The sequence below is a fragment of the Aythya fuligula genome, chromosome Z (genome assembly GCF_009819795.1).
Source record: "Aythya fuligula isolate bAytFul2 chromosome Z, bAytFul2.pri, whole genome shotgun sequence".
In the NCBI taxonomy this organism is placed as follows: Eukaryota; Metazoa; Chordata; class Aves; order Anseriformes; family Anatidae; genus Aythya; species Aythya fuligula.
The window spans coordinates 65415681-65437297 of NC_045593.1; the positions used below are offsets into that span (position 1 = coordinate 65415681).

Genomic DNA, 21617 nt, shown 5'->3' on the forward strand with positions numbered 1-21617 from the left:
AAATACAGAAGTAACACTCAGTACAAGTAGCTAATTTGTTATGTTACTCTATGGTATAGATCACCAGAGCAGAGATCTCTGCCTGTTGCAACCCTAATTTCACCAACTGAAAAATGCAAGCTGTATTGCCAAAGCTCATGACAAAATACACAAGGAGATCACATTGAAACTACATTTAGGAGAACAGTATACAAAAATAGGAGAATAGTATACAAAAAACTCTCCACCCACAAATGTTTTCCTGAGCCTGTTAATGTCACATTTACTCTGTCATGAGACTATTATCCAAAAGACCTAATTCAGGTAAAATACAAGCCCATAAAACAAAAGCTAAGCAAGCTACAGAACAATTTCAAACCAAACTGAACTGGTTTACAGCACAGTTGTTTCATGAAGCTGACAGTGCAAAAAAAAACTTATGCATTTCACCACCACAAGTGGAATTTATTTCTTTTGGACTGTTGACTGAAGTACCTCTAATCATGCGAAACGTAATACATTGCCATGTTTTGACAAACATTAGGTAAAAAAACAAAACCAAAACAACAGATACCAGCATGGCTGGCATCTATGAGCTGAAGATTTGAGCTTATCCATTAACTAAGGCAATTATCTCTTCAAATCCCATGCAAGCCTTCCTATACAAAGTTATCTCCTATGAGGGACCTTTGAACACGTATTTTAATCCAATCACTTAAGAACTGAAAGTGCAGGCTTGTTTTTAACTTCGTTGTTTTTGCAGAATCACAAGAACACCAGAAATGTTTGTAGGAAAAAAAAAAAAAAGCCAGCAAAAACAAACGTCTTCAGATATTTAAAACTTACAATTTAAATACATCTCTCAAAAAAATCCTTGCTTCCTCAAATCTCCAAGCAGCTGTCAAATCAACGGCAAACAAGTGTATCTATTTTCCATTTTCGTTAATTCTTAAAATACTCTTTAATCTCGAGGACATCTGAACAAATATTTGTTTATTTATTTAACTACGGAGAATGATTCCTGGGAGGATTGTGAAAAAGCAACTTCATGTACTTTTTAAAATACAGTTTTGCAAGTCTACTCAAAATTTTGTCTTGATGCAGTAAGGTAAAAAGGCACATTTATGGTCTTGCTCACACTACAAGTCAGAGTTGTTTTTTTATATATTTTTGTTGTTGTTGTTTTTAATTATTTAATATCCATCTTTGACAAAACAGCTGCACGGGTGGTTAAAACATTAAAACAAACTCACAGGCATTGCTTCTCTGTAATACAAGCAAGCCCAAAGCTGATGTTCTATGATTAGTTATCTTTCCAGAAAAGTTTACCTTAGCAGTAGCTAATGATATGTCATTATGTGGACAAAACAAAAAAAATTCCTGTTTAAGAATTTAAACTTGGAGCAATATTGAATCATGAGATGTTTAAATGGATTTATACAACAACTTTTTGCTTGGAAGGAAATTGATCTTGCCATGAGATCTAGAGATATGTTTATGGATGTCTACTGTAGTAGAATCACTTGTTAGATATGGTGTTAGATCTCTGCAAGACAAAAACAACTAAAATGCAGCAACTTTCATGTTCAACAGAAGGGATAACAGATATTCTCAATAAAATAAAGATTAAACTAGGTATACCAAAAGTGCAAGAGCAGTTTACAATAACAGGCGTAATTGTAAGATTTTTTCATTAAAATTTACTGTATAATTCTACTTAGTAGTTAAGACCATCACCGTTTCCTACAGTTTTAAGCACGTAAGGTCATGCAGCCACATAAAAGCAGAATTACCTTTTCTGTGGCAGACCAATGCTTCAACACTGGCATGAAGTTTCTTAAGTTGCTGATCCAGATTCTCAAATTGCTGCTGTTTTTCTTCAAACCACTGACAAAAGATGAAAGAGTCAAGCATTACAAATTAGATTACCAGCAACATTTCTTGTTTTAAAGCAGCAAATTATCCATGTACTGCCAGGGTGGTCAACTGACACAGTTAAGAATCCAAGCCAATAAGCAAATTAATAACCCATTTTCTCCTTCTACAGCCTTAAAATGCAATTGTTGAGCCTCATTAATTCGTCTCATTATTCAAGTCGAAAAATCAGCTCTTACTGCATCCGATTCATTCATCTTGATTGTCATTTTGTTGACAGCGTCGGCAGCCTTGTTCACCATCCTCAATATTCCTGCTCCACTCAGAGCCTGGGTGTTAACCGCTCTCGGCAGCTGGAATTGAATGACAAATAAGGGCAAACAGACTGGTTAAAAGGATGGAGGTTTAACTGGGCACAAGGGGGAAAGAAAAGGATATAGTGTTTTCTTTAGTCCTATGTGTTTCAATATAGTGGAATCTAATTTCTCAGATTTACTACTTTTACATTCTCAGAGGAAAACTTAAAAATATAGACTATTTACTTTTCTTCTACATCTTTACATTTAAATGGAACAAACAACCTACTTGTCCAAAGTTATTATGAACTAGCCAAAGGTCCTAACTAGCCACCTATATGCTACAGAGAACAATCTGCCATTGCAGGAGCAGCGAAGCTTAGATTTACAATAAATTAGAAGAAAAAAAATCTGTGAAGTAATTCATTATAATGCAAGATTTGCACTGTATACTGATCATAAAACGTTGATGTATTTTTGTTTTTCAATAGAAGACAGATTTCAAAACCTACCTCATCAGCATTGAGAGAACTGTGTATTGTTTAGGTATTCAGAAATCCTCAGAGGGTAATATAATAGTAATTTAATATTATTTTCAATTTAGTCTAAATACACTGTACAAGGTGGGCTCCCATGTCAGACCATTTACCTTTCACGTGTAATATTTTGCCTGTCAGCAGTGTTGACAAAACCACTTTTAGTTATCTATCAGTGATGCTTTTGTCAGTAGTGAGGCTTCAAACTTATTAGCATAGCTAAGACATCAACAGTGGCCAAAAGACAATGTTACAGAAAATCCACTATGCGCATGTACAGAGGTATATAATATCTTTAGCAATACATTTAATTTTGTGAAAGGTGCCAGACTTCCACTGCACTACTGACTGAAGTCTTCTGTTCACAAAACTCCTAGCCTGGCCAGCAGTGCTGCAAGCATGATCACGTTATCCCCCCAGCAAACATAAGGTTGGACTTGTAGAGGCAAGAAACCCATCTCCAAGTCAGCTTAATTCCTGATCTTACTTACCTATCAGTAACCTCAATAACAGATCGTCACCGTATGCATGACAAGCTTCACTCAAAATGGTACAGACTGACTCATTTGAGAAGTCACTGTAAAGCAGACAGCTTTATCAGCACTATCAGACAATGTTTCATCAGAGGCACAGGCAGATTATTACCTAGGTTGCCTTCTGCAATTCTGTCCCGTGAAGGGTACAATCTAGTTTTACTTCTTATGAATTTATGAGATTAGGTCTCAACAGAAAGAGAGTATAATATATTATATTGAATATTACCATATCTAGAAATAAATAGGAAAACTTTAAAGAACTTAAATACCTCAGAACTTTCCAAGAACTGCCTTAAATCTGGATCTTGTAACAAGGTTGGGTGTTTTACTGTTCGCTGTAGATACCTATGATTTTAAAAATTAAAATATTAGATAACAGAACAAATTTAATGTGACTGACAGCATTGGAAAGTGTCCTTCATCTAAAGAACTGGTACAATACAGGCAGCACGCAGTCTCCCTCAATATCTAATGGGGCTTGAACACTCCTGTAAAGTCACCTCTAAACACTCAGAGGACAATTCAGTCTCTGCCCCTTCAGCCTTTTGCTTCTCTGCTGAGTGTTCAAATCATACTTCTGCATTCTGACACCTTTCTCCAACATATGCTTAGGCTGTGGGCTACAAAGAGTTACAGGCTAGCACCACTAAGCAGTTTGAACATTCAATGAAGTCTTAGTCCAGCAAGGCTGCCACAAAACCTGAACTTTCTGATTAAAAATGATCTAGCCCCATGCACTGCATACCATAACACAACACAGCAAAGTTGATGGTTTCTAAACTACTTTGTTTAAACCAGAAACTCCTTAAGGTGGGATCTGCCATACCTGTACATCGTGCAGTGTTAAAATATTATACTTTGTATTTTTGACAGCTAAATGAAATCCTCCTGCTCCAATAACAGTCACTTTAGGCCAGGAAAAAAAGAAAACAACAACAACAAAAAGATGAGCTTGTTTAAAAATTCTTGCACAGTGCACTAGACAGGTTTTTTGTTACAGCTAATTTTGCCTCAGTTGTTTTAGAATAAAATGAAGTCTTGAAAAAATGAGCTGATTGTGTTCTAGCTATGAGCTCTTTATTTGCTGGCTAGACTAGACCTTCAACCCCAAGTAGTTCTGCAGGACTCATCCACTCAGAAGTGAAATTAATGCAGCTCCTTTCCTTTGCAGTTTTTTTTGCATTTCCAGTTGATCTAATAACTATTGAACAAGCACGGGTTAAAGAGTGAAATTTCAACAGCATTCTTCCACTAAAAACTGCTCTAAGTTTGTCATAACTGACTTTGGTATTATGGACAAAGTGTCACATTAGTGCTTTATAGAAACGTAGTACTTCAAAATGTCATGGGAGCCTAAGTACATAATGTTGCCAATTAAAATATTCTGACAGAACACTATCAACAGCACTTTGTACCTTTTGGAAAGCTTAATTTTTCCCAAGCCTCTGCTGTGAATTGCCAGACCCAACCCATTACCTTCACAGATTGCTTAAAAAGTGACCTTAGAAATGTGGAAAGGGACTCAACTGAAAGCATGAGTACACTGACAATGAACAGGGTATTTTCTCCATCTGCCATTAGATATGGTAACCAGATACTTTTATTTTCTTCCTAAAGAAGCTTAAGGGTTGCAGTGAAACTATTTCACTCAATGGATTGCTCAACTTTTCCTTGCTCTTCCAAACACTCAACACATTAAAGTTGACATGGCAGGCAGCTGAAGAGATTTTTCTTTAGAAATCTGCTGCTACAGAATAACCCTTAGTCCAAGGGAGGTTTCAAGTATTTTCCTTGGACACAACTGGCAGTGTTGCTTGAGGGTATCTGGCAGACTTGCAGTATGTAAGTTCAATATTCTAGGCCATGAATTTTAGTGAACTCAATCAGGCACATTGCTTTGCTGCCCACTTTCCCCACAGCTCTCGGCTCACTGAAGCAAATTGAAGCAGATGTCTTTGGTTCGACTTTTTGGTGCACAGTAATGTTTTGCTTAGGTTTAGGAACAAAAAACAAAACCACTGCTTTTGAATACCATTTGAGCACCATGGTAGGCAGATAACTTTCATTTTGAAAGAAAAAGCCAGTTAAAATTGGCATGATGAAAAAGTTGTTCCTTGCCAGATAAGATTTTCATAGTCTTTCTGAGGGAAAAAAAAAAAAAGAAAAAAGAAAAAAAAGAGATGTAATAGCGTGAAGTCTTCCTAACAACATCAAAAAGTCCTGACAAGTTCACTCCCCAGTATAGGAGGCACACTTAACATCTATTATAACTTGTATACCAGTAGAATTCCTTTAGCAAATAAGTGCCAAATGAGCATTTAAAGCATGCATACAAGTTAATGAATTAAACTTGTCCAAGTCATTCAAACGAGCAACCCAGGGGGAAACTAGTCATCTTTGTTATTGACAAAGCTGTGTGGAAGCATCTGCTCAGTTATCTACTCCAATCCCAGCTGTTACTCCATCTTTGTCTCACAGCACCATTCATTTAGGAACAGACTTATTTAAGCATGAACAACGTGCTTTGCAGTTCTACACCAAGTGACAGAACTACTTTAGTAACTTCTGTGTGCAATTTTAAGAAGGAAATTTTGTCACATGCCAATTTTCAGTGAGAAATAACTGTAAAATGGGACATCCTATCAGTATTTGAGATTTTTGAGGTTCAGTATCAGTTGGATGCTCTATTATTTAGCAAACAAAAAGATATTAGTAACATGATTCCAAAGAGATGTATTTTGATTAAGATTATATGTCAAAAGACGTATCAAACGGATGATGTATGAAGTTCTTGAGCTTTTGGACCCTGGAGACAAACTAAAACCTTCCACTTTCAATTTTCCCGTTTAACTACAACTGTTGTTATATGGAATATTGTTCTCAAATGATGCAATCACAGCTACAGCATAAAATAAAATCATACTAAAATTAAGTTTGTATATCTGCACAAGTTTTTCTAGTTGCTTTCAAACTTCTTTATTTACCCATGCCAACAAGAAGGGATGATGCAGTATATCTACAGAGGTACCCTTATGGGGCAGAGATGCTTTAACAATATTAGCTGGATACCAGCGCTGGGTGATTTTTTTTTTTCCACCAAAATTCAGCTAGTGACAACTACACATTGCAAGTCATCAAAGCACCACTTTAGTTTCCAGTGACTGAGGGTCTCTTTCACCCTTTTCCCTTCCCAGCCAGCTGACTTTCTATGAAAGAGACATATTTCTGAAATGACTTAATTCCTGAATAACAAAATGCCTAAGCAAACTGATGAAGAAAGTTCTGATTACTGGATTCCCGCAATCTCAATTTTAAGCACTTACCAGTTTGAAAAGATGTAGCATTAATCCCATATATGAATAAATCTACATTTCCAGTTATTAATAGGAATTACACACATTCCTACAAAGATTTAGGAGACGCATGCAGCCTCCAGAATTCACCTAGGTACAGATGGCCCAGATCCCAGTTACAGAGTCCGCAAAGTATCTTACAAGTCATCTTGAAGCTAAACAAGTTTTAGATGCATATATTACCTTTCTAGAGCTGCTCTTCTTTTTTCTACAAATTCAGTAGATGAAGAATCTTCCTTGCCTACTTTAACCTTGGTCATGCCTTTGAAGAAAATGTCATCATATTGATTTTACTTTATTATATAAAAATCATTAACATAACTGATACAATTAGAAGATAAAGCTCACCTAAATTCAGGTATTTAAGTCAAATTAAAATGACAAATACTACTCTGGAACACACAGAATGTAAACATTGCATGCTACATGGTCTTCTAGGAACAGTTCTGTGGAATATGTGATTTCCTGTAATATATTATTGTGGTTAAAAGCTATAAAGATCTTTTGAATTTGGATTTAAGACAATCTAAATGAAGATCAGAGTCTTACTAGTCATTCAGGTTCAAAATAAGAAAACACTCTAATAAACCAAAAAAAGAAAATAAATTTCAGTTACAATCCAATTAACTGGTATGTTCATTACCAATATTTTCATTCTACTGTAGTCTACATTCTAAAACTAAGAGGTTTTCAATTAACAAACGAACTACCCAGCTCTGAAAATTCTGAAGCATATGAACAACTATACACTGAATGGAGAGTAAAACGTACACAGCTTTACATCACTTCCTCTGATGAAGTCAATAGTGGTCAAAGAACCATGACTGTGGAGTTCTTGATGTCTTGTGGTATGGGAAATATATTCAACCTTATAAACAGAAGACCTCTAAAACTGTGAGAGTGTGAACAGCATCTTTCATGCTAAAAACCCAAACTCAGATGGTTCAGGAACCAGAGTCCTACCATAACCACCACGAAACACCGAACATTCAAAATCATTCTTATCTTCTAAGACATAGGAGAGGTATGCTATGATTTAGAACTAATTTCTACTTGTGTATTTCTGCTCTATCAGTTTTGTGCTTTTCAAGCTACGAGTTCTGTGCAGAAAACTCTGAATATTTGAATCGGTACTCTGTGATCAGTCACATGAGCAGTTTCCAAAGTTGTTTCTCTGCCAGTTTGTTTTCTTAAAAATAGTAATTAAAAAAAAAACATAACATGATTTTCCCAAATAGATATGTAAGCAGTAAGGTGGTTTAGATGAACGTCCAACTCCAGCTCACCACCGACTCAGTTTTACCTTTTTGTTCCACGGGATATTCAGTAATTCACCATTTGAATTTGTGAATAAGGCCTCAAATGCAGGCCACTCCCACCCCTCACAAAATAAAAATCAAGCTTGGAATTCCAGGCATTATCAACCAGTGTAATAGAATGTACAGATGAAGGTCTTTTGTAGAACACACATGACATAAAACTGGATATAGAATGTTTCATAATAAGACTTTAAAAATAAATGTGTGTGATGTGAAACGTTTGTTTACTTTCAGCTGTTTTAATAGCTCTCTGCTTTAGGATATCTTATTTTAAATCAGAATTCCTTCAGAATTAGAAAACTATGGACGATACATTTTTGGACAGAACTAAATAACACTCATGCACTGAAGGGGAGTCAGCTCAAGTTTAAAGCATGACTTTCATGTTGTTCTGAAAACATCCTACAGAGTCTGTGAGCCTTCCTAACTTACCTACACCTTCAGATTCTTGCAAAGAAATTTTCTTAAGTCACTGCCAGTGCTTGCTTATGCTACAGTAAGGCCCACCATTTTGCTGACTTCCAGGTATAACAGTATTTGTGCCGTTTGTTGTTCTAGGGGAACCTTGAATTCAGACCCATCTTTGTCTTACATGTGAATATGACTGCACAGATTAGAACTTATTTCACAAGCACAACACAGGTATTAAAATATTTCATTTGTATTACAGTATATAAATGACATGCATACGTTAAACCTTACAGAAACTAGACTTACCTACAATACTTTTTTCTGGAGCTGGAGGCACAATGTAACCAATATGCATGTACTTTGTTGCTAATTTGCTGTGCAAGCCAAGAAAATCACTGAATCTTCTTTTAACAGAGAATTCATTTTTGTGAAACATAGAAAGGGATGTCTTAAAAAAAATAATAATAGTTTTAGTTACAATTTTCTGATGCATCTACTTAGCTACGATATAAAGTTATCTGCAAGTATTTCTTGCGCTAGTTACCTTTGTTGTTACTCTGTATGCCATATAAGCATTCATGCCATCCCCTGTAAGAAAATTAAAATACTTAGCCTAGAGCAAGTTACTTTAATCCCTTCATGTACTTTTTGTTCCAAACTATACATTACATATCTTTCCATTTAGATATTAAGAGTTACCAAAAGGTAACTGAGTAAGAAATAATACTAAAATCTCACAACAGTCTTCAAGAAATGTGACAGTCTACCCCCATCTGATTTACTAGGTTGAAGGAACTTACCAACTTTCTCTGGATCTGATACATTGATTTCTATATCAAACATATCCCCATTTGCTTCTTCTTCAATCTAGGAAGAAGGATATGCCGTATTTAGCAAGATAACATGAACATATTATACACAGGTACAAGGATAAGGGTATAGGGGAAGTAGCAGGAAGATTAAGTATTTGTGTAACTAAAATCTGTTTTAGACCCACCATCCAACATGAAGTGAATATACTTTCTAATACTGGTTTTAATTTTAAGCCTTTCTGCAAAAGCCTTTAGTATGGCAGCCCCTTTTCAAGCCACGTTAGCCTCAACTTTTATCATATATTTAACTTGAGTGTATATTACTTTGGTTTTTATCTCCTCCAATGTCAGCAGATAGTATGGTTCAAAAAAAAAAGCATTCTCATTCCCAATGTTTTTGTAAGCATTTAATCAAATGGTATCAGTAACACAAGAGCTTGGGAGGGGAGAAATGATAGCTAAAGAATTTCAGATACTTGCTTGTAGTCATGCACAATTTCCTGACCTTTTCATGCAATATTTCTAAGTTTGATAGAACAGAGATCTAAGGGAACACCATGGCAGAAAGGACAGTGTGACACGGCTGAAGGTGAGGAAAATAAGAATAAAATGCCATCTTGAAGCATTTCAGGAAGCAGGTATCTTCAAATCACAGACAAGTCTTGCTTGCAAACTCGTTTGCCCCTGACATTGTCCAGTAAGAGGATGTACTCTGGAACGAATGACATTTGCCAATGCCCTGACTTTGAATGTAACACCAAATGTAATCTGCCATCTTAAAACCACAATCAGCCTCAGCTACATGGAGGATAACATTGAAAACTGCTCTCTCCATTTCCCCATTAACAATTACTTCAGAAATCCAAGTTAAAAACTGTAACACGATAGCAAGAGTTGTACATCAGTAACATTTCTATTGATCTCCAACACAGTTACCTGGCTAAGGAATTTTCCTTGTATTTTAAATATTCAAATGCCTATCACACTTTAAATGCCAAAAAATAGATTATTTTTTTAATACTTCCCCTTACCAATGGATGGTCCTGTGAGTTGAAATTTAGGAACTATCATTTAAAAAATAAAAACAAAACCCCAAAATAACAAAAAAATAACCTTCAAAAACCAAACAAAACATTTCCATAATTTACAATTTGCTGGATACCTCTTCTCTGGATCTATCGAAAATTGCAGGGGATGTTACACTTTTCGATTCCATTCTGGGAGCTACTAATGTAGTAGGTGTCACAGGAGTGATTGCAGGAGTAGGTTCTGGTGAAAGTATTGGGTCCCTCTCTGGACTGTCCAACGAAACTTCTTCTGTGGCTTCTAGGTAAAGATTTTGAGTTAGCAAATAAGTTTTCACGTAGTTGATACATATGTCCATCATAAAAAAAAAAACAAAAACAAAACAAAAAAAAATTACAATATATAAGTTTAGTAAGATCACCTGTAAATAGCATCCATTTGTGCTAGATAATTTCTTTAAATATATAGCTAAAACTGTATGTGATACTTGACTCTCATGTATAATGGGTTAAAGTAAGATTAATATCACAATTCTTTTTTCACATGCTGTCAGGTAAACAGTCTTTTAAAGCAGTCATGGAATCCATTCATTTCTGTAAGACATTTTGTGAAAACTGATGATTTTTTTTTCTATCCTACAGACTGCTCTTTTTCAGCACCTACGCCAGTTTTAGGCTTTGTACCATGAAGCTTATTTACTTATACAGGTTATTTACAGCTTATTTACTCATACAGGCTGATAATCAAACATACCAAGCAAAGTAGTATGTTTTAAATGAAGTTTAAAATAGAACCACAGTGCATCCCCTCCCCAAGACCATAACCTATAAAATAACCTATTTATAGGTTACATCTATTAAATAACCAATAACCTATAAATAGGCCATAATCTATACAATAAAAGTGTTTTCAGTAGATGAGGCATTCTGACTAGCAAAAACAGTTTTATTTTCTACCACCTCTTTAGGGCTTACAACAGTTCATTAGAAACAATATTTCTTTAAGACTGTATACAGTTCATCTGTATTTAAAGAGGATCTAAATCTCTGCTCTCCAAATCCTGCATGTGTTCCTTGATTAATTGGTTTTGACTGTGGGTAAACTATACACTTCTTGGGTATAGAGAAGTTCCAATTCTGGTTTACTTAACTAATGCTGTGGTTCTTGTAAATGTGCATTTTAAAGAAGTTTAGTTCCCTAAAGGATAATAATGACCACAGAACCATCATTTGATATGGAAATTGACTCCACAGCTTATCTCAAGATGCATTTACAAACTTCCCTGCATAAAGTTCCAACCACTTTTAGCTTCAGGCACTAAAGCAGATCCACTCCAGGTTGTGCAGTTACCAAAAAGGTTTACTATGCAAATATGCAAATTTGAAGAGAGCTGTTCTTGCAGTTTCTGTATATGTAACAGCTCAATTGTCACAAGAAAATAAGCTACCTTCCTTCTAACCTTGTTAAAGCCTGGTGCTCTGAAAGTATTATTAGTATTACAAGTCCTTATGTAAGGGTTAAGAAAAGAGCAGTTTTAAAGATCTGATCTACTTTAAATTTTTTGAAATTGTTACACCATGTGTGAAGAAGTCTCATTTTGTATGCTAACTGGCTGCTAACGGCTTGGATGGATGTACTACTACTTGCTAGACAAAAAAATACCTGGATGATGGGTCCAAAGGGTCATTGTGAATGGTGGCCACTCACAGTGGTGGCCAGTCACAAGTGATGTTCCTCAGGGGTCAGTATTGAGGCTATTTTTTTTTTTTTTTTTATATTTCATACTGGATTTGCATGGCAAGGTTTTGGTAGCAGGGGGCTGCAGGGGCAGCCTTTGTGAGCAGAGCCCAGCAGCTGCCCCATGCCAGAGCAGAGCCAGCTCCAGCTGCTCCAAGAGGTAACCACTGCTGGCCAGAGCTCAGTCATGAGCGACACTGGGTGGGCCTCTGGGAGAGCAGAGTTAAGGGAGGGAAAGAACTGCTGGGCAACAGCAGCTGGGAGAGAAGGGTGAGAAAATAGAGCAGCAGCCCTGCAGCCCCCGTGGGCAGTGCAGCAGGAGGGCAGGAGGTGCTGCAGGCAGGCAGCAGCAGAAATTCCCCTGCGGGCTGTGCAGGGAGAGGCCCCTGGTGGAGCAGGCTGTCCCCCTGCAGCCCATGGGTCCCACATGGAGCAGATCTCCACGCTGCAGCCCCCCCATGGGTGGAGGAGCCCCCGGTGGAGCAGGTGGATGTGGCCTGGAGGAGGCTGCGGCCCATGGAGAGCCCCCGCAGGAGCAGGCCCCAGCCCGTGGAGAGGAGCCCACGCAGGAGCAGGGGGTCTGGGGGGAGCTGCCGCCCACCTGTGGGGGACCCGTGCTGGAGCAGTTTGCTCCTGGGGGATGGATGGATGGATGGATGGACCCCGTGGGACGGAGCCGTGTGGGAGCAGTGCTTGAAGAGCTGCTGCCTGTGGGCAGTACCCGCAAGCTCAGTTCAGGAAGGACGGCATCCCTGGGAGGGACCCCAATGGGAGCAGGGGCAGGGAGTGACCGTGAAGGGGTGGCAGAGAGAAGTGCTGTAGCCCGTGGAGTCACCATCCCTGGAGGTATTTAAGTGTTGTGTGGACATGGTGCTTAGGGACATGGTTTAGTGGTGGGTCAGCAGTGTTAGGTGGATGGTTGGAGTGGACCATCCTAAGGGTCTTTACGAACCTAAATGATTCTGTGATTCTCTTCTCCAGGCTACAGTCCCAGCTCTCTCAGGCTCTGCTCCTGTGCCAAGCACTCCACGCCCTTTATCATGTTAGAGGCCCTCTCCTGGACTCTGCCCTGTAGCTCTGGGGAGCTCAGAGCTGTGCTCAGCACTCTGAGTGAGGATTCTGAGCAGAGGGGAAGGATCACCTCCCTTGACCTGCTGGCAATCTTCTTCCTAATTTTCAGGTTATTGATTTACATAGTACTTTCAAACTAAACACAAGCACCTTTTAAATTCTCCATTTTAATATGAGCAAATGTTTTTTTTCTTGAAAAGCTCATAATTTTCCTTCCCCTTTTTTATTCTTATTGCTAAATCTTTTTGAAGAATCCTGCTGTTCCTTCCTACCCTCAAATGCCACAGAGAAAGGATATACCATTAATACAACAAAGAAGTTTAGTTCAAAACCTCAGATGAGGCGGGTAGTCATGCTGACACAGATGGAAAAGAAAAAAAGCTTTTAGACTGAGACGGTGGAAGAACCACATTTAAATACTGAAAAGAGGTAGTTCTCTTATTTGTCTGCTAGCAGCATTCAACATATGTAAGAACTTATTCAACTGACTGTTTCACCAAAGTATATAAGTATATATGGACACATGCACACATACATAAATAGAGCTGTTCTGCTTTAATTCACTCTTTTTCTACCACCAGCTATGTTCCAACACAAATGTCTGGAAATCGAACCACTAGCCATCAGTAATCAGCCTGCTGTACCTTAAAATTTTAGACAGGACTATAACACAAGTACTGAAGGCATTCACACCACACCGATCTCTCACCATCATCAGTTGAGAAAACATTTCTGTGAAAATATGACTTCACAAAGGCAGTGTGAATTAAAGGTGTCAAACCATCACTGCTGTCAGGTAAAGCAGTGGCACACACCCTCCCCACCACTCCTCTTTCTCAGACCTGTATCCACACACCCCTTAGTAACATGAACTGACCCAGGTTGAGTTGATTACTACATGAAATCAACCCAGGATCAGCCCCCTACCACTGTTCAGAAAACAGCTGAAGCTACTCTGCTGGATTGTTTCTGTAAGAGGAAGCAGCAAGAACAAGCAGTTGAAAATGCAAGAAGCTTTCCTCTCAGAAAGACCACCAACTTGCAACTGCAGGATTAGAACTGGCGTAAGAGCAGACTTCGTTCACACCAGCATTTCTGGACCTGTGTGACTCCAGGTTGGTTGAGAATTAACAAGTCTTGCAAAGTGTTGCCTATGAGTCCTCCTCTTCTGTTTTCTGAGAGGATTTATGGACAGGAAAAAAAGTATGTCCGAATGATAGCAACAAGTCAGTTATTTTAGGAAGAAGAGTTTATGCTGTCCTTTCCTGTTACCTCTCACCCCCAAGGCTGCATGCACCCAGCATATTACATAAATCTAGAAGAGTGAAATGGAAACAGCAGTGGAAGGGGGTGAGTGGAGAGAGCAGGAGAAGACAAGGACATCATGCTTCTTGTTCAGAGGCAAAGTATTAGAAGCTAATTTCAGAAGTAGGTTATTGTCATTCAAGACAGATTCTGAAGGGGAGAAGAAGCATTAGCTCTATAATAAGAATAGCAGGCTATTACACTTTCTAGCTATTCTTTCCCCTCAGAAAAGCAGTCTTTAACTAGTATATTTGCTAAAGGATTATTTCCCAAGAAACAGATTTGTTCAGATGACCTCTGGCAGTCACGCTTCTCACACACATTCTTTCAATTTGAGAAATCAGGTGATGCAGTCTTTGCATATGTTTTTGTTTTGTTTTGTTTGTTAAGCTCTGTATTAATATTTGCATGAAAAATGAAATTTGGATGTCTTGCTTTACTGTATAGTTCTCAAAATCATAAGCTCTTCTGGAATAGTGGCAACTGCTCTGCCCAGCTTCAAGGAAGAAACACTGAGGTCCAACATATTTCATGTCAGCCATGGCAGTTATCAGCACATGGTAAGCACTCCAACCAATCTATTGCTGTAAGACTTATGCACACGAATGCCTGCTCTATAACCCATCAGTGGTCTCTGACAAAAGATCTCTCAAGATGCTTAGCTTCAAAAGAACATGAAAATATCTCTGCCTGCTACAAAAGACAACTAGTTAGGTTTAACATTCTACAGGCAACTGCTCCAAGTTCCTATCAGCACTTAAGCAGGGAGCTCAATCTCAGCATCATACAGCTCCTGTTTCTTTACCTTTCACCACCAGTATTTGTCAAGCATCATCTCAGAAAGTGCAAGTTTGCAATTCTTCACAAGCAGCTCACTTCAGCTGAGTAAGTTATTTTTACTGATCACACTTCTAAACATCATAGATCTCTTAACATTCTGGTATCACGTGAGTGCTCAAATTTTATTATCTTTGCAAATTTATTCAGATGATCACATAGATTTTCACATAGATTTGGAAGTAAACTGAAGTCGAAACTCTTGTCCAGAACAAAGGATACATTTTATTTATTACAAGAAAAAAAAAAAAAAAAAGCTTCACCAGGGTATAGCACAAATTGTAGATGGATATTCTAACAGAACTGAGTGTTCTGCTATGCTTAAGTCATAGCCCATGACTCTTACTTTTACAAGAAGAGGACTAAAAATAATCTTAATGAGAACAGAAGCACTATAAACCAGTAGCTTCAAGTGCTTTTGTGTTTGGTTCTCACAGAAAAGACGTAGAGCTCACTAACCAGTTTCTAAAAGGCAGCCAGGCATCTGCACATATCTGCTCTGCTCAGACTATCACATGACAACAGCCTGACAGGCACGCTAGCTGAAAACTTGCTGTTCGGCTGAGCTTCAAGTATTATCTTGTCTGGTCCACAGAATTGGGATGTTCTTTTCTGTACAAATTTCCAGGAGAAAAAAACAAAGGCAGCTAAGATGTATCTGTAACAGCCTGAAGGAAAACAACACCCCCTCCCCAAAAAAATCAACAAAAAAAATCCCTACCAAAATACATCAAGTTTCCCTGAGGATACAGTAGCTAGCTACTTGTACAAGAGGATGCACTCCCAAACACCTTTTGGAACGGAAAAAAGCTAACATTCACAATCAGAGTGGAAAAAACTGAACTTTCTATTCTTCTGAAAATGGTAACTGCGCAATGGTACTGCTTAGCAGGCTTGCTCGTCACCTGTGAACACCAAAGGAAGAAAGCATAGACAGCCATGTCCTGCAAAGGCAGTCCACAACATGTTTCTGCAGTTAGATATGGATCTGGAGGCCAACATTTTGGGAAAAATGATTCAAGGTTTAATTCATTACTCTTATCATATTCATTACTCGTAGAACCTTATGGATGGCTAGGTTTTACAGACACAACTCAAAGACCTTTGAGGTACTCCTGACACTGAATGATTTGAAGCACTGACTATTATGGTTCCCACGCGTAAGAAAACTATGGGCTAAGATAAAGTAATTCATTTTTGGCCAAATAATCATCACAATGACTTTCATTCTAAAGGTGAAAGTGCTTAAATGGGTTTAGTAGGACTGTTCATTTACAGAACCAAGAACCACAATACTGACAAAGGCTGCAGCAAAGTCTACTCATCTCCAACAGCAGACAGAGACCTCAGTTTCTTCCACCTTCACACGCCACTTTTAACAGCCCTGACAAAGCACTTACAAGTCAGCAGAGATGAGGAATATCTAAAACATTTTATTTCATGCACTTTCTAATGGCTGCCCCAGAAACACAGTAGCAAAGAGTCTTTAAGCACAGTCAAAAAAAGCCTAAAAAAAAAAACCAACAGATTCTGAACTGCATTAACACAATTCAGGAAATCATAGCGTTTCTCCCTCACCTTATTTAAGGTTGCATTGTTAGATAGATAATAAATCAATTTCAAGCCTACAGGAGTCAGAGAGAAATATCACTAACATTACCGATGGGCTGAGGTCAACTGCATGAAGTTCAACAAGGCCAAGTGCCGGGTCCTGCACCTGGGCGCAATAACCCCAAGCAGAGCTACAGGCTGGGAGAGGAATGGTTGGAAAGCTGCCAGGCGGAGAAGGACCTGGGAGTATTGGTTGATAGTCGGCTGAATATGAGCCAGCAGTGTGCTCAGGTGGCCAAGAAGGCCAACGGCATCCTGGCTTGTATCAGAAACAGTGTGACCAGCAGGGCTAGGGAGGTGATTGTCCCCCTGTACTCAGCTCTGGTGAGGCCGCACCTCGAGTACTGTGTTCAGTTTTGGGCCCCTCGCTACAAGAAGGACATGGAGGTGCTTGAGCGGGTCCAGAGAAGGGCGACGAAGCTGGTGAGGGGTCTGGAGAACAAGTCCTACGAGGAGCGGCTGAGGGAGCTGGGCTTGTTCAGCCTGGAGAAGAGGAGGCTCAGGGGCGACCTTATCGCTCTCTATAGGTACCTCAAGGGAGGCTGTAGCGAGGTGGGGGTTGGTCTGTTCTCCCACGTGCCTGGTGACAGGACGAGGGGGAATGGGCTAAAGTTGAGCAAGGGGAGTTTTAGGTTAGATGTTAGGAAGAACTTCTTTACTGAAAGGGTTGTGAGGCACTGGAACAGGCTGCCCAGGGAAGTGGTGGAGTCACCATCCCTGGAAGTCTTTAAAAGACGTTTAGACGTAGAGCTTAGTGATATGGTTTAGTGGAGGACTTGTTAGTGTTAGGTCAGAGGTTGGACTAGGTGATCTTGGAGGTCTCTTCCAACCTAGATGATTCTGTGATTACCACATTTTCACAAGTACGACTACAAAACTATAATTGTTTATACCTACAAAGAGTCAGAATCTCTCCTTCCAGTAGCCATCCATAGGATTTTCTTCACCTGGATTTTATAGCATCTAATAGTGATAGGAAGCTGTGGAACTCCATTCTTGTCCCTACAGGCGAACTAGAGATTTCTCTGTAATTTCAACATGTCCAAGAAAACAAAACTCAATCTCACTCATATTTTAACTAGGTCTTGCTTTCATAGAAAGCAAGGCTTATGCAACCAAGCTGAAGGCAAGAAAATAGATCTCTCACACAGCCTTCACACTGCTTCTATCCATGGCATTGTTTCTTTCAAGGACTGGATTAACATCACTGTCTAACAAAACAGTCCTAAAAAAGAGAACCAGAAAGAGAGAAGTTATTCACTAGGATACAACTGTTTCATGCAAACTTCCTGCTTAGAACAAGATACTGCGAAAGATGTCATATTCTATCCTAAGCTCCACTAATTGCTCTTTTTCCTGCTTCAGAGCCCATCCTAGCCTCAGTCTGTATGTTAACTGACCTTTTACAGACCACTTTTTGTCGTGTTAGACATGCAGTATGTTAAATGCTTTCAGTTCAGTGCCATACACATTTCAAAGAATGCCTCCCACGGCAAACTCAAACTCATTAAATCAGTTCCGTTTGTTTTCTCACAGAATCCACTTCAGTTGAAACAATCTGGCTGCTAACATTTGTTCCTTCTGTTTGGTTCCCATCAATATTTACTCCAGCCACCTTCTTCCTTTATATTTTCCAGCCAGAAGAGAATTTGGCTTTCCTAAAATATCTATTCCAGATTGCTCTATGGTTACAAAAAGTTGACTTTAAATACTGTATATGTTCCTAGTACTAGAAAGCTTCATTTTTAAAGCACTGCCAGTCTTTCTAAGTCATAAAATCAGGCAAAATAAATACAAAAGAAATAGGAAAATGCCTCTGGTTTTTACTCTCTATTTCTCTTAAAACAGTTTCAGAGAGTTAGTAAACTAGTTAATATATTCTGACGGTGTCATAAACAAATGTACATTCCAATATATGCAAATATAAGTTTGGTAAGTTCAGAACAAACATAATAGATGTGAATATAAATCTATCTACAAAAAATAGCCCAGAACTAAATAGAGTTAATTTAGAAACAGTTAATTAGTTAATTTAGAAACTAAAACTGAGAAATAGCTTGGCCAGCAGGAGCAGGGAGGTGATCATCCCCCTGTACTCAGCTCTGGTGAGGCTGCACCTCAAGTGCTGTGTGTTCAGGTTTGGGCCCCTCAGTACCAGAAGGACATCGAGGCCCTGGAGCGTGTCCAGAGCAGGGCTATGAGGCTGGTGAAGGGCCTGGAGCACAAGTCCTGTGAGGAGCAGCTGAGGGAGCTGGGGGTGTTTGGTCAGGAGAAAAGCAGGCTCAGGGGAGACCTTATTGCTCTCTACAGCTACCTGAAAAGAAGCTGGGGGTTGGCCTCTTCTCACAGATAACTGGTGACAAGACTATAAGGAATGGCCTCAAGCTGTGCCAGGGGAGGTTCAGGTTAGAAATAGAGAAATTTCTTCTCAGAAAGAGTGACCAGGCATTGGAACAGGCTGCCCAGGGAACTGGTTGAGTCACCATCCCTGGAGGCATTCACAAAACACGTTGATGTGGCGCTGAGGTACACAGTATAGTGATAGACTTGGACTGGATCTTAGAAGTCTTTTCCAACCTAAATGATTCTATTTTTGAGTGACTGTAACAGGGAAATCAATGAAGATGAATTTAGGATTGTATTCAAAGCAGACAGCCAACTGACTCACTCAGTAAGTAGTTGTAGAAACATTGTTACCATTGAGAAGAAACATTTGAAACCACCTCTTGATGTCCATAAACCTATTATATCTCCTTTCCTGAACCGTAAATATACCTGTAACTGTGACAGAAACCATATCCCATGTTAGGATATGGGTTAGTAGACAAGCAACATTAAGTAGTGACTGATTAATAAGGGATTGGAAGTATTGACTGGTTACTTATCAAAGCTTTCATATATCTCTCTTCAAACATGCAGTACTGTCATGAATCAAATGCTAGTGAATTGATAGGACTTTTCCTCTATGCTGGTCTGTTACCTTTTCATTATAATAAAAAGAGTCTTGCGGAAAAAGGAAATAACCCCTGGCTTATAATACAATCTGAATTACCTTTCTTCATAACTGGGAAATGACACGAATACCTTATGTATAGGTATGAAGCAGAAAACAAGGATGTAACTTAAATTGTGGTGTGTTTTTTTTTGTTTTGTTAATTACATTTTACTACTTTATTGCTATCACCAGAATGTGTTACTAACCAGCTAACACTGCCACTCTACACAGCCAGGGTACACACCACTGAGAAACTAGTACTTACACAGACTTAACCAACACTATAGTCGCACAAGAAAAAAACTGTATATCATTGTCAAATGAAAAAAATACACTAATTTTTTCTATTAAATAAGTTCCCTGAGGTGCCACTAATTCAGTATGTGCAAGTAATTTTTAATTTACTTTACAAAAATATATATTGTCAAGAGTGTAATAGAAGTGTTTACTCCTGAGACCACACACGCAAGTTTAGTTGAAAAAAAATCCCAATTTCACTTTCTCAATTAATCAAAACTTATCTAACCTGAAGAATAAGTCATATATCACTTTGTTTTTACTAATAAGAAAGATAAAATCTCCTAGTTTGAGTTCAAAATGAAAGGCTACATTCCAAAACAGTTTTACAATAATGCACGATCAGTAGCAAGATGTATTAACAATGACAGAACAACTTTGGGCAAAGATGAATCTCATATCTTTTTCTTTTTTAGTGCACTATTTCTCCTGCTAACTTTCAAGTTCAGAAAATGAACAGTATTTCATAAGACCATAGGACTTTAAGTAAATACATGATTGTTGAACATAGCAAACAATGTTGAAGGCAGCAAGGGACACTTCTAATACCTGAATGCATTAATTCATTACTTAATGAAATTTCCAGGAAGTGTACCTTCAACAGACTAAGAAACAGTTAAGACTGGCTACAACTCTCAATTGCATAAAATTAAAATTTAACTTTCCATTGCAACAGTACTGCTTCGTATTTCCTTACAGCCAAGCCAAGAAAATGACCTTCAACAGCACAAAAAGGTTTTAAACCTCCTCCCCAGAAAAGCATACTCTTTCTAAGTCCAACAGCAAACAAGTTTATGCAGACACACCAGAAGAAACAAGTAATTACCAGCAAAGAGGTCTTCTCTATCATCATCTAGCATGATTTCTGTCGGCTTTGGACCATTGGAGTTTGTGCTGAGATCTTCTGCAGGAAGACTTGCTGGCTCTGGAGATGAAGGACTTGACTGTTAAAAAAAGAAATAATTAGCACGGAGCCAGTTGCCACGTGTCCACATAAGAATTATTGCAACAAGCATTCTTTCATTGCAAAGAAACAGGGAAAGATGTACAGAAAGGAAACCCTGTCAGCTATTTCCATTTCCTACTCTTAGTGTGATAACAATGAACAAAGGATATGAGCTGGTCAACAACTCTCTTCATTTCTTTGTTGGAGAAAAAAAAAAAAAAGTTACTCATTTCCTCAAGTTTAATTAGCGTGAAACAAAAGCTGCTACAGAAGTATCTTGAATCATTTTATTAGTATTGCTGAATGTGATTTGATTAAGCTCCTTTTCAAAAGGCTTATATTTAGATTTGTACATAGAAAAAAATAAACAAATCTTCAAGTTCTCCATCCCATTTTTTCAGAGATTAAAAGAGTAGATTAATGCTACTAAAACAACTCAGCTCTGCTTGCAGCCATAAGAAGTTTTGGTATCTTTAACAGTTTGAATTCAGGGATTATTCCTACACAGGGTCACACTGCACTGACATGGAAGCTAGGCTTGCCACTGATACAGGTTTTTTAATTCACTGAAGACTAGAATTTGTCCTGTGAAGAGAGAAATACTCGGAAGACACTCAGGAAAACAGATGAATCGATACTGAAGTTGAGGTTCCAAGTATACAGCTTACTCAAAAA

At 38.5% G+C, this 21617-nt stretch overlaps 1 protein-coding gene across 2 annotated transcripts in view; it reads right to left on the minus strand.

Annotated features, from left to right (window-relative positions):
* Positions 1 to 21617, minus strand: part of SNX2 (sorting nexin 2) — a 33777-nt gene that overhangs the window by 4897 nt on the left and 7263 nt on the right. For both annotated transcript variants that reach the window (XM_032205770.1, XM_032205769.1), the window contains exons 2-10: positions 20823 to 20940; positions 10280 to 10443; positions 9106 to 9172; positions 8850 to 8893; positions 8612 to 8753; positions 6759 to 6837; positions 3492 to 3567; positions 2094 to 2207; positions 1773 to 1866 (exon numbers count right to left, since the gene is read on the minus strand). In XM_032205770.1, coding sequence (XP_032061661.1) covers positions 1773 to 1866; positions 2094 to 2207; positions 3492 to 3567; positions 6759 to 6837; positions 8612 to 8753; positions 8850 to 8893; positions 9106 to 9172; positions 10280 to 10443; positions 20823 to 20940 — 898 coding nt within the window. The remainder of the gene's footprint in view (positions 1 to 1772; positions 1867 to 2093; positions 2208 to 3491; positions 3568 to 6758; positions 6838 to 8611; positions 8754 to 8849; positions 8894 to 9105; positions 9173 to 10279; positions 10444 to 20822; positions 20941 to 21617) is intronic.